General features: G+C 42.7%; 1 protein-coding gene across 1 annotated transcript; it reads right to left on the bottom strand.

Annotated features, from left to right (window-relative positions):
* Window positions 1–8,897: 8,897 nt before the first annotated feature.
* LOC129830883 (transformer-2 protein homolog alpha-like) lies at window positions 8,898–14,941 on the bottom strand. The gene is made up of 9 exons (XM_055893702.1): window positions 14,779–14,941; window positions 13,154–13,281; window positions 12,891–13,035; window positions 12,338–12,397; window positions 11,928–12,116; window positions 10,872–10,987; window positions 10,141–10,320; window positions 9,607–9,677; window positions 8,898–9,493 (listed from the first exon to the last, which is right to left on the bottom strand). The coding sequence occupies exons 1-9, from the start codon at window positions 14,812–14,814 to the stop codon at window positions 9,483–9,485; spliced, it is 936 nt and encodes a 311-aa protein (XP_055749677.1). The 5' UTR covers window positions 14,815–14,941; the 3' UTR covers window positions 8,898–9,482.
* Window positions 14,942–15,985: the final 1,044 nt, after the last annotated feature.

The following is a 15,985-nucleotide window of genomic DNA, read 5'->3' on the forward strand; positions in this document are numbered from 1 at the left end:
TCATATAAGGAAATCATTCAATTTAAATAATTTAATTAGGCTCTAATCTATAGATTTCGCATGACTGGGAATACAGATATGCACCTGTGGTGGTCACAGATGCATTTTTAGAAAACGAGTCAGTATCTGGTGTGACTACTATTTGCCTCATGCAGCGCGACACATCTCCTTTGCTTGGAGTTGATCAGACTGTTATTGTACCTGTGGAATGTTGTCCCCACTCCGTTTCAATGGCTGTGCGAAGTTGCTGGATATTGTCGGGAACTGGAACTCGTCAATCCAGAGCATCCCAAACATGCTCATTGGGTGACAAATCTGGTGAGTATGCAGGCCATGTAAGAACTAGGACATTTTCAGATTCCAGAAATTGTGTTCAGATCCTTGCGACATGGGGCCGTACATTATCATTCTGAAACACAAGGTGATGGCGGCGGATGAAGGGCACGACAATGGGCCACAGGATCTTGTCACAGTATCTCTGTGTTTTCAAATTTCCATCAATAAAATGCAATTGTGTTTGTGGTCCGTAGCTTATGCCTGCCCATACCATAACCCCACCGCCACCATGGGGCACATCATGTTTATAACATTCACATCAGCAAATCGCTAGCCCACACGATGCCATCCACATGGTCTGCGGTTGTGAGGCCGGTTGGAGGTACTGTCAAATTCTAGAACGACGTTGGAGGCGGTTTATGGTAGAGAAACAAACATTGCATTCACTGGCAACAGCATTGTGTGAGAACAGCACATTTTAGTGTGGCCTTTTATTGTAACCAGCACAAGGTGCACCTGTGTAATGATAATGCTGTTCAATCAGCTTCTTGATATGACACACCTGTCAGGTGGACGGATTATCTTGGCAAAGGAGAAATGATCACTTACAGGAATGTAAACAAACTTGTGCTCAAAATTTGAGAGAAATACGATTTTTGTGCGTATGGAACATTTCTGAGATATTTTAGTTCAGCTCATGAAACATGGGACCAAGACTTTACATGTTGCATTTTATATTTTTGTTCTGTGTACTTAAACTTACTCTGCCAATTGACTGTGGTTTTGGTCATACATCTGGTTGAAATTTGAGAGAAAATAGCCACAGGAAAGTATTATAAAACTGGGATCTATTTATGTGACAATCAAGATTGTCTTTTGCTCATGACCGAATGCATGAGCACAAGATGGAAGTACACGCATGCGAACCATGCATACTAACCAAAGTCTTGCAGGTGTTTACATGGTTTTGCGCATGTGCCAGGTGATATACATTTCTACTTCAGTACCGGTTCTCTAAAAAGTCGGGAAAATAATACTTTCCTGTGAATATTTTGTCTCAAATTTTGAGCAGTTGGACCAGTAAATCCAAATATAATTGTATTCAACAATCCGGCTTGTAGAGGACCCGAGAGGCCCATTTCCAGAATCAAACACTGTCATGTTCCAGACGGTGTATTAAAATATTCACTGTCTGGTCCCCAGGAAACCTCAAAGTACTACCTCTTTCACTGTAGCTACTCCTCTTTACATGAGGAAGATGAAACTCTCAAAGTCAACATCAGTGGTGTAAAGTACCTAAGTAGTACTTTCAAGTATTTTTACTTAAGTCGTTTTTTGGGGTATCTGTACTTTACTATTAATATTTTTGACAACTTTTACTTCACTACATTCCTGAAGAAAATTTTGTACTTTTTACTCCATACATTTTCCCTGACAACCCAAAGTACTCATTACATTTGGAATGCTTAGCAGAACAGTAAAATTGTGAAATTCACACACTTATCAAGAGAACACATGGTCATCCCTACTGCCTAAGTTCTGGCGGACTCACTTAACACAACAGCATATTTTGTAAATAATGTCTGAGTGTTGGAGTGTGCCCCTGGCTACCCATGAATTTAAAAAATAAAATGGTGCTGGCTCCTTTGCTTAATATAAGGAATTTGAAATGATTTATAATTTAACTTTTGATACTTCAGTATATTTGAGCAATTCCATTTTTACACTTACAGTTGAAGTCGGAAGTTTACATACACCTTAGCCAAATACATTTAAACTCAGTTTTTCACAATTCCTGACATTTAATCCTAGTAAAATTCCGTCTTAGGCCAGTTAGGATCACCATTTTATTTTAAGAATGTGAAATGTCAGAATAATAGTAGAAAATGATTTATTTCAGCTTTTATTTATTTCATCACATGGGGTCAGAAGTTTACATGCTACAAAATACTAATTGAGTGCATTACCTTTAAAATTGTTTAACTTGGGTCAAACGTTTCGGGTAACCTTCCACAAGCTTCCCACAATAAGTTTGGTAAATTTTGGCCCATTCCTCCTGACAAAGCTGGTGTAACTGAGTCAGGTTTGTAGGACTCCTTGCTCACACATGCTTTTTCAGTTCTGCCCACACATTTTCTATAGAATTGAGGTCAGGGCTTTGTGATGGCCACTCCAAGACCTTGACTTGGGCAAGGTGACCGGAAACATGACCGATTACAAACAGTGTAGCTATTCTCTCCGCAAGACAATCAAACAAGCTAAGTCCCAGTATAGAGACAAAATAGAGTCGCAATTCAACAGCTCAGACACAAGAGGTATGTGGCAGGGTCTACAGTCAATCACGGATTACAAAAAGAAAACCAGCCCCGTCGCGGACCAGGATGTCTTGCTCGCAGACAGGCTAAATAACTTTTTTGCTCGCTTTGAGGACAATACAGTGCCACTGACACGGCCCGCTACCAAAACATGCGGGCTCTCCTTCACTGCAGCCGAGGTGAGTAAAACATTTAAACGTGTTAACCCTCGCAAGGCTGCAGGCCCAGACGGCATTCCCAGCCGCGTCCTCAGAGCATGCGCAGACCAGCTGGCTGGTGTGTTTACGGACATATTCAATCAATCTTTATCCCAGTCTGCTGTTCCCACATGCTTCAAGAAGGCCACCATTGTTCCTGTTCCCAAGAAAGCTAAGGTAACTGAGCTAAACGACTACCGCCCCGTAGCACTCACTTCCGTCATCATGAAGTGCTTTGAGAGACTCGTCAAGGACCATATCACCTCCACCCTACCGGACACCCTAGACCCACTCCAATTTGCTTACTGACCCAATAGGTCCACAGACGACGCAATCGCAACCACACTGCACACTGCCCTAACCCATCTGGACAAGAGGAATACCTATGTGAGAATGCTGTTCATCGACTACAGCTCAGCATTTAACACCATAGTACCCTCCAAACTCGTCATCAAGCTCGGGACCCTGGGTCTCGACCCCGCCCTGTGCCACTGGGTCCTGGACTTCCTGACGGGCCTCCCCCAGGTGGTGAGGGTAGGTAACAACATCTCCACCCCGCTGATCCTCAACACTGGGGCCCCACAAGGGTGCGTTCTGAGCCCTCTCCTGTACTCCCTGTTCACCCACGACTGCGTGGCCATGCACGCCTCTAACTCAATCATCAAGTTTGCGGATGACACTACAGTGGTAGGCTTGATTACCAACAACGACGAGACAGCCTACAGGGAGGAGGTGAGGGCCCTCGGAGTGTGGTGTCAGGAAAATAACCTCACACTCAACGTCAACAAAACAAAGGAGATGATTGTGGACTTCAGGAAACAGCAGAGGGAGCACCCCCCTATCCACATCGACGGGACAGTAGTGGAGAAGGTGGAAAGTTAAGTTCCTCGGTGTACACATCACGGACAAACTGAATTGGTCCACCCACACAGACAGCGTTGTGAAGAAGGCGCAGCAGCGCCTCTTCAACCTCAGGAGGCTGAAGAAATTCGGCTTGTCACCAAAAGCACTCACAAACTTCTACAGATGCACAATCGAGAGCATCCTGTCGGGCTGTATCATCGCCTGGTACGGCAACTGCTCCGCCCACAACCGTAAGGCTCTCCAGAGGGTAGTGAGGTCTGCACAACGTATCACCGGAGGTAAACTACCTGCCCTCCAGGACACCTACACCACCCGATGTCACAGGAAGGCCATAAAGATCATCAAGGACAACAACCACCCAAGCCACTGCCTGTTCACCCCGCTATCATCCAGAAGGCGAGGTTAGTACAGGTGCATCAAAGCAGGGACCGAGAGACTGAAAAACAGCTTCTATCTCAAGGCCATCAGACTGTTAAACAGCCACCACTAACATTTAGCGGCCGCTGCCAACATACTGACTCAACTCCAGCCACTTTAATAATGGGAATTGATGGAAATTATGTAAAAATGTACCACTAGCCACTTTAAACAATGCCACTTAATATAATGTTTACATACCCTACATTACTCATCTCATATGTATATGTATATACTGTACTCTATACCATCTACTGCATCTTGCCTATGCCGTTCTGTACCATCACTCATTCATATATCTTTATGTACATATTCTTTATCCTTTTACACTTGTGTGTATAAGGTAGTAGTTGTGGAATTGTTAGGTTAGATTGCTTGTTGGTTATTACTGCATTGTCAGAACTAGAAGCACAAGCATTTCGCTACACTCGCATTAACATCTGCTAACCATGTGTATGTGACAAATAAAATTGGATTTGATTTGACTTTGTCCTTAAGCCATTTTGCCACAACTTTGGAAACATGCTTGGCGTCATTGCCATTTGGAAGACGCATTTGCGACCAAGCTTTAACTTCCTGACTGATGTCTTGAGATGTTGCTTCAATATCTCCACATAATTTTCCTGCCTCATGATGCCATCTATTTTGTGAAGTGCACCAGTCCCTCCTGCAGCAACGCACCCCCACAACATGATGCTGCCACCCCCTGTGCTTCACGGTTGGGATGGTGTTCTTCGGCTTGCAAGCCTCCCCCTTTTTCCTCCAAACATAATGATGGTCATTATGGCCAAACAGTTCTATTTTTGCTTCATCAGACCAGGGGACATTTCTCCAAAAAGTACAATCTTTGTCCCCATGTGCAGTTACAAACCGTAGTCTGGCTTTTTTATGGCGGTTTTGGAGCAGTGTCTTCTTCCTTGCTGAGCGGCCTTTCAGGTTATGTCGATATAGGACTTCTTTACTGTGGATATAGATACTTTTGTACCTGTTTCCTCCAGCATTTCACAGGGTCCGTTGCTGTTGTTCTGGGATTGATTTGCACTTTTCGCACCAAAGTACGTTCATCTCTAGGAGACAGAACGCGTCTCCTTCCTCAGCGGTATGACAGCTGCACGGTCCCATGGTGTTTATACCTGCGGACTATTGTTTGTACAGATGAACGTGGTACCTTCAGGCGTTTGGAAATGGCTCCCAAGGATGAACCAGACTTGTGGATGTCTACACTTTTTTTCTGAGGTCTTGGCTGATTTCTTTTGATTTTCCCATGATGTCAAGCAAAGATGCACGGAGTTTGAAGGTAGGCATTGAAATACATCCACAGGTACACCTCCAATTGACACAAATGATGTCAATTAGCCTATCAGAAGCTTCTAAAGCCAAGCCATCATTTTCTGGATTTTACAAGCTGTTTAAAGGCACAGTCAGCTTGGTGTATGTAAACTTCTGACCCTGAATTATGATACAGTGAATTAAGTGAAATAATCAGTCTGTAAACAATTGTTGGAAAAATTACTTGTGTCATGCAAAGTAGATGTCCTAACCGACTTGCCAAAACTATAGTTTGTTAACAAGAAATTTGTGGAGTGGTTGAAAAATGAGTTTTAATGACTCCAACCTAAGTGTACTTACACACAGACATACAGTTGAAGTCGGAGGTTTATCTTCACAGTCCCCTCTGTTCCATAAGTTGTATTTTTATCTGTTTTTAAATTCTGATTCTACTGCTTGCATCAGTTACTTGATTTGGAAAAGAGTTCCATGTAGCTATGGTTCTATGTAGTACTGTGCGCCTCCCATAGTCTGTTCTTCACTTGAGGATTGTGAAATCACTAAGTACGCCCCTGCACATAAAACACATACACGCACTTTACAACACCACGACAGTTGATAACAAGTTCATTATACAAAAACTGAATAACTCAACATTGAGACATGAAATAGGCTAGGGTGTACTACATTCTGTGAATTGACTGTAATTCTCCCCTCCACTGCCCTGTTCAGCTAACAGTCAGCTTAAGACTGGCTATGTGTTTAACTGGACCTCCTGGCTAGATGACTACGGCTTTGGAAAGTGTACTGACCTGAAGAGATGTAACGTCTTCCCAGATGGGAAACCCTTCCCTCAGAGCAACGACAGGAGACACAAGGGCTACGTCTACGTATGGCACTCCATGGGTAAGAGTCTCACTCAAACACACTCAATTACCCATAGACATGCACACAGTCATAAACACACATATACATGCACAATGTCCCTCTCCCTGTCCTCCTGGAGGACCTAAGCCCTAGGACCATGCCTCAGGACTACCTGGCCTGATGACTCTTTGCTGTCCCCAGTCCACCTGGTCATGCTGCTGTTCTGCCTGCGGCTATGAAACCCTGACCTGTTCACCGGACTCTCTCTCTACCACACCTGCTGTCTCGACCTCTGAATGCTCGGCTATGAAAAGCCAACTGACATTTACTCTTGAGGTGCTGACCTGTTGCACCCTGTACTACCACTGTGATTATTATTATTATTATTATTATTATTTGACCCTGCAGATCATCTATGAACATTTGCACATCTTGGCCATGTACTGCTATAATCTCCACTTGGTACAACCAGAAGAGGACTGGTCACCTCTCAGGACTAGCCACCCCCTGTAAACTTCCGACTTCAACTGTAAGTATACTTAAACCAAATGCTTTTAGACTTTTACTCAAGTAGTATTTTACTGGGTGACTTTCACTTGAGTCATTTTCTATGAAGGTATCTATACTTAGTATGTATGACAATTGGGTACTATTTTGACCACTGGTCAACATAGACTAGTAGAGTAGGTGTACTTACTTATATTTTCCGTAGTAAGTGTATCTTGGAATAAAAAAATATTGATCTTGAGAAAGGACTTTGAACCTTGTACTAGAACTAATGGTTTCTTATGAATCTGTAGCATTATCTTCTATAGTTTATGTTCCTGGCCCCAGTAGTGTGATGGTAGCCATTACCCAGTGGGCTCCGCTGTCATTAGGGCCAAGGTCTCCAGATAAACATTTGTTTTCTCCCTTCTATTACACCATTGCCTCTGATCAGTCACCTAGCCTGCCTGAATCACAATGATCTTCATTGGCATTTTTTTTTTACTCCTCTCCAAACCAATCTGTGTTACTTAGATTGACCCCTCCCCCGATCACACCATCGACCATATGGATCACACCCATTCCAATCAGCGTTTTCTTAGCCAAGGTGTGTCACTCACTCTTGGACTGATTGGATTATCCAGCATGGCAGAAATAGAGCTGACAATCCCTGTGGTCTTCTATGATCTGCTCTTCTACACCACATTTATCTGAAAGCTATGTCATCTTTAGTGAAGTGTGCCGGCCCTCTTGAGGATTGCACATAGAAAAATAGAAAATAGAGCAGTAATCCGCATTTTATGTGGTGGACAGGTTCTTTCTACTGTATGTAGTGTATTGCTATCTGCAGTGTTGGGTATGGTTCCCCATGCTGAACACACACTATAAAGGAGTGTCTGACTAGTGTAAACATTAACAAGTATTGTCAAAAACAGAGCAGAGGTGTGAATTTAGCTTGTTTGATCAGATGGGCTGAATACAATAGTCAGTCGGGGATAATTAGCCTGAGAAGTCGGCATATTTCAGTAAAGGGATGAATGTCAAAAGCATCAGTTTCATTTATCAATCATGTGTGCTTATACTGTTCTCACGAGCAAGTCATTGGCAAATACAATGAACAAAAATATAAATGCAACATGTAAAGTGTTGGTCCCATGTTTTATGAGCTGAAATAAAAGATCCCATACATTTTACATATGCACAGAAGGCTTATTTCTCTCATTGTGTGCACAATTTTGTTTACATTCCTGTTAGTGAGCATTTCTCCTTCGCCAAGATAATCCATCCGCCTGACAGGTGTGGCATATCAAGAAACTGATTAAACAGAATGATCATTACACAGGTGCACATTATGGTGGGGACAATAAAAGCCCCCTCTAAAATGTGCAGTTTAGTCACACACAATGCCAAAGGTGTCTCAAGTTGAGGGAGCGTGCAATTGGCATGCTGACTGCAGGAATGTCCACCAGAGCTGTTGCCAGAAGATTGAATATTAATTCCTTTACCATAAGCCACCGCCATCATTTTAGAGAATTTGGGAGTAAATCCAACCATCCACAATCGCAGAACACGTGGAACCACTCCAGCACAGGACCTCCACATCCGGCTTCACCTGCGGGAGCGTCTGAGACCAGCCACCTAGACAGCTGATGAAACAGTGGGTTTGCACAACCAAAGGATTTCTGCACCAACTGTCAGAAACCATCTCGGGGAAGCTCATCTGCGTACCCGTTGTCGTCACCAGGGTCTTGGCCTGACTACAGCTGGGTGTTGTAACAGACTTCGGTGGGCAAATGCTCACCTTCGATTGCCACTGGAGAAGTGTGCTCTTCACGGATTAATCCTGGTTTCAACTATACCGGGCAAGATGGCAGCGTGTGGGTGAGCAGTTTGCTGAAGTCAACGTAGTGTCCTAAGGTGGGGTTATGGTATGGGCAGGCATAAGCTACAGACAACACAATTGCATTTTATCAATGGCAATTTGAACGCACAGATGCTGTGATGAGCCTGAGGCCTTCTGTCTGTATTTTTCATTAGGCTGATAGATGCATGGTGATTAGGACTTGCACTGTGGTGAACAAGTACATAAAATCAATCAAAACTTTTGTTCAAAGATCTGTATTGCCATGCGGATCCCTGGGACAACTCTTCTGAATGATACCTTCACACAGCTTAACTTTGAATGCAGAATTTAAACACATTTACATTAGGGATTCAGTTTTTTTTATTTCCATAAAAACAAAATAACACATCAAAATAAACATCCCTGGAGGATATCCCAATAACATCCGAAACTAAAAGAGGGCACTTAATAACAAAGACCCTCAAACCAGTGATACTTGATCAATTTCACATTTACTGCCAAAACCAATGAGCCCGTTTGAATACGTTGAATATTAAACATTCTTCTTTCCTTCCTTGAGGTAACCACTCATCTGACAAGGCTGGATTGGTGAAAGCAATCCAGCCTTGAAAGCAACACTTGAATTTATCCAGTCACTTATAGATCAGTGACAAGCTGAAGAGAAGGGAGTGTTTTAAAAGATACTCAAACGGGCACAATGAGTTTCATTACTCCCCTCTGGGTCTTCAGCAGACACTACATGGATGCATCGAAGTAAAGAAATAACGACATCTATAGCACGTAAACAAGACTTCTTACAAACTGACTTTCTTGCAGAGGCGCTTTGTCTGTTGATATACACTTTAATTAGCTTGACAACTCTCCCGACCCGCTCTGTTCCAATGTGCTTAACGAAAAAAAAAAAAACCTGACCTTGATGAAAGTTTGTTAGTATCGTCCTGTAAAGAGACAAGGATCCATGTTAGTGTGATAATGTAATTGTGAGTCCCTCAGACATCAAACTGAGTATAGTTAAGAGTTGAACAATAGCTTTTGAGGTGCGTGTACTTACGTGGGCTGTATGAGCGAGACCTGGAGCGGGACCTGTATCTACTGTAGTAGGGTGAGGGAGAGCGCCTGCGACTGAAGGACGGAGAACAGATTTATACAAGTGTGAGGAATAACCCACAATACCCCAACAGGACAAGTAACCCCATTAATCTCCTCATTTAACCTGAAGAACACCATCAGTGTTAACAAGTTAAATATGTTCATTTTTATTACAAATACAGTACCAGTCAAAAGTTGACACCTACACATTCCAGGGTTTTTATTTTTACTATGCCAAGTGCAAATCTGTCAAAGGCAGGTTACTTTGAACAATCAAAAACATATTGATTCATTTAACCCTGTTGGTTACTACATGATTCCATGTGTTATTTCATAGTTTTGATGTCTTCACTATTATTCTACAATGTAGAAAACAGTACAAATAAAAACCTTGAATGAGTAGGTGTCCAAAACTTTAACTGGTACTGTATATTCATAGCTAACCGAGGTGAATGTGAATCTATTGAAAGAAGTCAACATCTGGAGTATCACTCACCTGTACTTGTCGTACTCGTCATATCTGTCGTATCCCCGGTCTCCCCGATCGTATCCACGGTCATATCCACGGTCGTAGCCGCCACCGCGTCGATCGTCGTATCTGTCGTACGAGTCCCGTCCCCTCCTTCCTCCTCCCCCACCGCTGCCGCCATTGTTTCGCTCCCCCCCACCACCATTCCTGAGGAAAGGGACAACAAGAGTTAAGATTTCCTCAAACACAACACTGGCTGCGTCCAAATGGCACCAGATTCCCTATACAGGGGGTGGGGTGCCACTTCAGACACAGCTCATAACTCCCAATAAACTAAGTCATCCCCCAGTAGCACCACTTCACACCAGGACAATAAACTAAGTCATCCCCCAGTAGCACCACTTCACACCAGGACAATAAACTAAGTCATCCCCCAGTAGAACCACTTCACACCAGGACAATAAACTAAGTCATCCCCCAGTAGCACCACTTCACACCAGGACAATAAACTAAGTCATCCCCCAGTAGCACCACTTCACACCAGGACAATAAACTAAGTCATCCTATCCCCCAGTAGCACCACTTCACACCAGGACAATAAACTAAGTCATCCTATCCCCCAGTATCACCACTTCACACTAGGCCATCCAAGAAGATAAAACAGCAATACACACAGGAGATAAATACAGTTACAGCAAGACAGGTGTAAATCTGCATAAAACCACACAATGAGCAGAGATTCACCATCCTATACTTACTGTGTGGGTCGGCCCATGTAGATGCCAGGCGTAGGGGTGTGGGCCCTCTTGGTGATAGAGAAGTCCACTCTAATACGTCTCCCATCCAGCTCCATACCGTTGGCCCGCTCCATTGCCTAGGGAAACAGAGGTAGAAAAACACAGCAGTTTAAAAATTTGTCCCTGAAAATGAGCTCCATCTCATGGGTTCTATGTGTACAGGGAAAGGATTGAGGTAAAAAAATAAAGAGAATAGGTTTAATGTGTGTTCATACTGAGCACAGCTTGAGCCATCCCATTGGTCCAACGCTGAACCAAAGATGGTTCAGTATGAAGAAACTGCTTCTCCAATAGAAGCAGTGTAGGCCATGTCAAGGCGACAGTGGCTAGCTACGCTCATGTGTTGAAACAAGTCATCAGGGCAAACGGTTGTGCCGACATTGGCTCAAACCTAGGTTGTGCCTTTAGATGGTGAAAATGAACAACTAAGCAATCATTTCACTTCTCAACCCCCAATCTGCTTCGCAAGCATTCTCAGAAGTCTCGCAATGTTGGGCCCCTGGGAGTAGACTGAACCTTTATTAGTGATGAGTTCCCCGTGTCACTTGTACCACTTCTTGTCAGTGGCAAGACTGACACCTGGTGGTGCTTATGAGTAATCACACAACCACAACTCACAATATAAAAATGAAACTATAGCGTACAGACTAGTCAGTGTACAATATCAATGGTTCCAGGTGAATTAAGAACCGAGGAATAAGGCCATTGATCGCACCAAAAGCAAAGTTACCATCGGTTCTTAGGTGTATCACAAAATGATCAACAGCATTACTTCTTATAACAAAAAAAATAATTTTAAATAGGACCCATCATGTGCTTCCTAATCCATGGCTCTTTCTCAATGAATCTTTTCTTGATTTCTGGCATTCTCACCTTCTCAAAACCCATTGGATAAGTTCTGACGGGAAGGGCCTTAGACATTCTCCAACACAGTTGAGAAGGCAAGGAGAGAGAACGCAATAGTCGAGGAAAAACTAATTTGAGAAAGAGGCCCAGACTGCTCCGTTTGTCCCATACCTCCTTGGAATCGGCGATCCTCTCGAAGTAGACGAAGGCGAAGCCACGGGAGCGCCCGGTGCGCTGGTCATAGACAACATTAACCCCAGCCAAAGGGCCGTACCGGCCAAATACCTCCCTCAGGTCCTTCTCCGTGGTGTACAAGCTCAGTCCAAACACCCCCAGACACTGGTTGGGGTCAGGGTTCGCCTGGAGGTCAAAGGGATCAGAGTTCACAGCAGCTGATATGAACATTACCAGCCACTAGGTGTAGCATACAATCTCTGCCCTCACACTCTTCATCTCAGCCACACACACGAGAGGCATAAATGTGACCATACTGCCAAACCACAGGCATTGCATGCTGTGGCCCACTGCGTTAAAACACTATGTAGAATGCAGAAGGCATCACGGTAAGAAGATGTACATACCCTGGCATCCTCACCACCTCCTGCTCCCTGACTGAATGTCTCTTTTCGGAAGTCATGGCTCTATTGACAAAGAGAGGGATGGTTAATAAAAGGGGTTATTAAATACACCACATTCTGTTTCCTGTAACAAACAATACAGGAGGGGTCAGGACAGGAGCAGCATAGGAATACTAACTGGTAAATGAACGTGCTACCTATACATCAAACATTCCTATCAAACTACGTACACACACCTTAATCAAATCCCATAAAGCAGCTGCAAGCCATTAAACACACCTGACAATTGTATTTTCTATACAACACAGCGGTCCCTCTACCACAGGGTTTCCCAACCGTCTTCTTGGTAACCAGCAGATGTTTAACATATCCGTTGTATCCCTAAACTGGCCCACCTGGTTTGACTAGTTAACTTATTCAACAAGCCCTTGACTAGTTGAATAAGGTGTGCCAGTTTAGGGCTACAACAAATATCTGAAACGTCAGGTGGTTACAGAGAAGGTTGGGAAGTACTTCTCTACCCCCATCAGCAGCCAGACCCTGACCTGTCACTCACCCTGCTGCTGGGGCGGCGGCGGTTAGGCGATGCACTCTGGCTCTTCTTCTTCCGGTATTCCGGGCTGTAGGAGCGGGACTTCTTCCGGTTGGAGGGGGAGCGAGAGCGGCTGTACCGGCGGTTAGAGTGCCTACGAGAGTGAGACCTGGAGAAAGAATTTAGTGTCAAATTATGCAAAGCACAATTTGACATTACCCTTCACAAAGAGAATGGAATCAATGAGATAGGAAGTGGGGGTTCCAATAACAGGAAGACAGACTCACCTGGACTTAGAGCGGGACCGAGACTCTGAGTGTTTGGCAACCCGGGATGGGCTTGGGGAGCCGGATCTGCTCTCCGACTTGACCCGAACAGGACTGCCACGGTCCGATTTGGATGGGGAGCGAGAGTCCTAATGTTACAGTAACCGCGTGTTAAAAAGGCCCCCTCTTACTTACACACACAGGAACAGACAAGCAACTGTTCAAAGTCAGACATACACAACTAGAGCACATACACTGTGGAGGAAAAGGTTAGCGCTCCACCACGTCTATTACAAGTGATAGAGAAAGGAGAAAAAAAGTCCTTCAATTGGAATAATAATTTGCTAGAACCCTGTTATAATGTTAACAAATGCCATGTCTCGTTTCTACTACCTGGGTCAAACTAAAGTCATCATGCATGTTTTATCTATAGAAAGGGAGCATAGTAGTGTAAAGACACTTGGAACATATACTGTACATTTACTTAACCTAGGGATACATTCATTCTTTCTTCCAGTTTCTTTATATACTCTACTTCCTTCTCTCAGGAATTCTACTGTTCTTCGTCGTTCTTCTTTTTTCAGTTTTCATTTTCTGATTCCGGGTTCTCTCTTCCCCAAATAGAAACAATTTTCACCTTTAGTCATACATACTGCAAGCGCTTCTATATCTGAACACCAATCTTCCAGTTTCATAGATTTTTCCCCTTCCCACATCTATGTTCTGCTCTGTAACTGTTTTTCATAAGGCTTCGTTTATTCTTGGATATTTTCTTCCACATTCTTGGATAAAACTCTTCAAATCCTTCACGATCATTAACCTTAATGAAAAAAGAACATTTAATAAAATTAAAGATCATGAATTTATAGAAAAATAAGATCTTTCGTTAAATAATAATGTATACAGTATTTGTAGCAGGACAAGTACTTGACTTGCAGAAATGTTGTATTACCCTGCATCTCAGAAGGGTTCAGTGATGATGACTACAACTTTTCAAGAGAGGTACACTGCAATACATCGTTTTTTTCTTTTCTGCAATAAATAGTTGTAGCACACGGAGTAAATTAACATTGTGAGGTAACAGTTGTGTCTCACCACTAGTTACCTCTAACTTACTTAACTACACCACAGGAAGCTCCGATTGCAACTTACTATTGCGACAAAGGCTTCCACCAAACTTACCTGGGAGCTAGCTAGAACCTAGCAACAGCTAACGTTAGTTAGCGTATCTGTGTAACGTGTATAACGTTGCATTTTCGATACCGGTAGCGTCATGTCCGATAACGTCGTTAGCCACTTAGCTAGGGAAGTTAGCTTGCTAGCTATTGTATTGTTCAGCTGGCAACAAATAGCGAAAGGTAACGTTAGGTAGGTAGCTAATCTGTTTAATTTTGAAGAATAATGTTGAGTTCATCTCGTTATCCCAGCAATCTTACAATTGTGTGAGTTACATTTTAACTTGTAATCTAGCTACTTTTTATTTTAAATTACCAACTCAACTCGCAAATTAGCTAGCAAGTAACAGCGTTAACTTACTAACGAATAAACTGATAACAACCGTAACTAGCTAACGTTAGCTAGCTATATCAGCAAAAGAGAGGAACGATAAGACATTATTTTGGTTTCCGTTGCACGTTAATACTTACTCGTCCATCAAAGTGTCCATCCTCTAAATCACTCATTTTGTAATTAGAATAGCTAACGATATAGCTCGCTACGTTTTCAGACAAAATAATAGCTTCCTCCTTTGTGCTTCTCTTTCTCGCGGTGTAACAAGATGGCGGACTGCAGTTTGTTTATAACCTGAAGACTGTGCCTACGTCATCGTGATTTCTGCCACGCCTTTTTGATACTGATGGCAGTTTCATAGTAGTTCATCCAAATGCAAGTGAAGATCTTGTAGGCCTATGAATGACAATCAACTGAGAATCTTGACTAGCCAAATGATCGTTAATCATTGTGTACTAACTCCTCGTGTTATTATTTTTCTATTATTTCTATTTTTTTCCCTCAGCATTGTTGGTAAGTAAGCATTGCACTGTTAGTCTAAACCGGTTGTTTATGAAGCAAAATCAAATTGTATTAGTCACATGCGCCGACTACAACTGGTGTAGACCTTAGTGAAATGCTTACTTATGAGCACCTAACTAACAAAGCAGTAAAAAAAAAAAAAAAAAGTACATTTTTTAAAAAGCATGTGACAATTACAATTTGAGATCAAATTGTATTGGTATTACATATTGGTATATGGTATTACAAGTGTTCCATTGCTGTATGACCCAGATGGTCATCAAATGTGTACCATAGTAAGCCATTCCAACTCTACCCATTTGACCGTTGATGGATATTTGTCTCTGTTTTGAATACAAAACCCAAGAAATAGGAACAGGAAAATAGTACACAATGCAAACATCAGTCAGATAAGACACATTTCAGATAAGTATTTTACTAAGCATTTCATATCACCTCATTTGATTCTCAGGGTCTAATGAATACGTGAAATAATTAAAAAGGGTCAAATTATCACATGGATTGACTGAACAAGGTTGCAACCAGTTGGGAATCTCATCCAGTCATTCACACGAGCAAGATTAAATAGGGAGTGGAATAGCTATCCTTAGAAGTGCTATTCAACTATACTGTTATGGGGTCAATTTACATTTTTGTCACACTCCCTTCCAACATAGAGAGGAACAGAAGGCACGACCATGTTCCAGAGAGTATTCACTTTCAGGAATTGGACATAATAGCTTATAGCCCAAACGGCAGAGCCAAATTCATATTAAGAAATGTAATTCAACATGCCACATTGGCTTCAGAAAACACCCAAAACATGTTTAACAGAGTTAAATC

The sequence above is a fragment of the Salvelinus fontinalis genome, chromosome 32 (genome assembly GCF_029448725.1).
Source record: "Salvelinus fontinalis isolate EN_2023a chromosome 32, ASM2944872v1, whole genome shotgun sequence".
Classification (NCBI taxonomy): Eukaryota; Metazoa; Chordata; class Actinopteri; order Salmoniformes; family Salmonidae; genus Salvelinus; species Salvelinus fontinalis.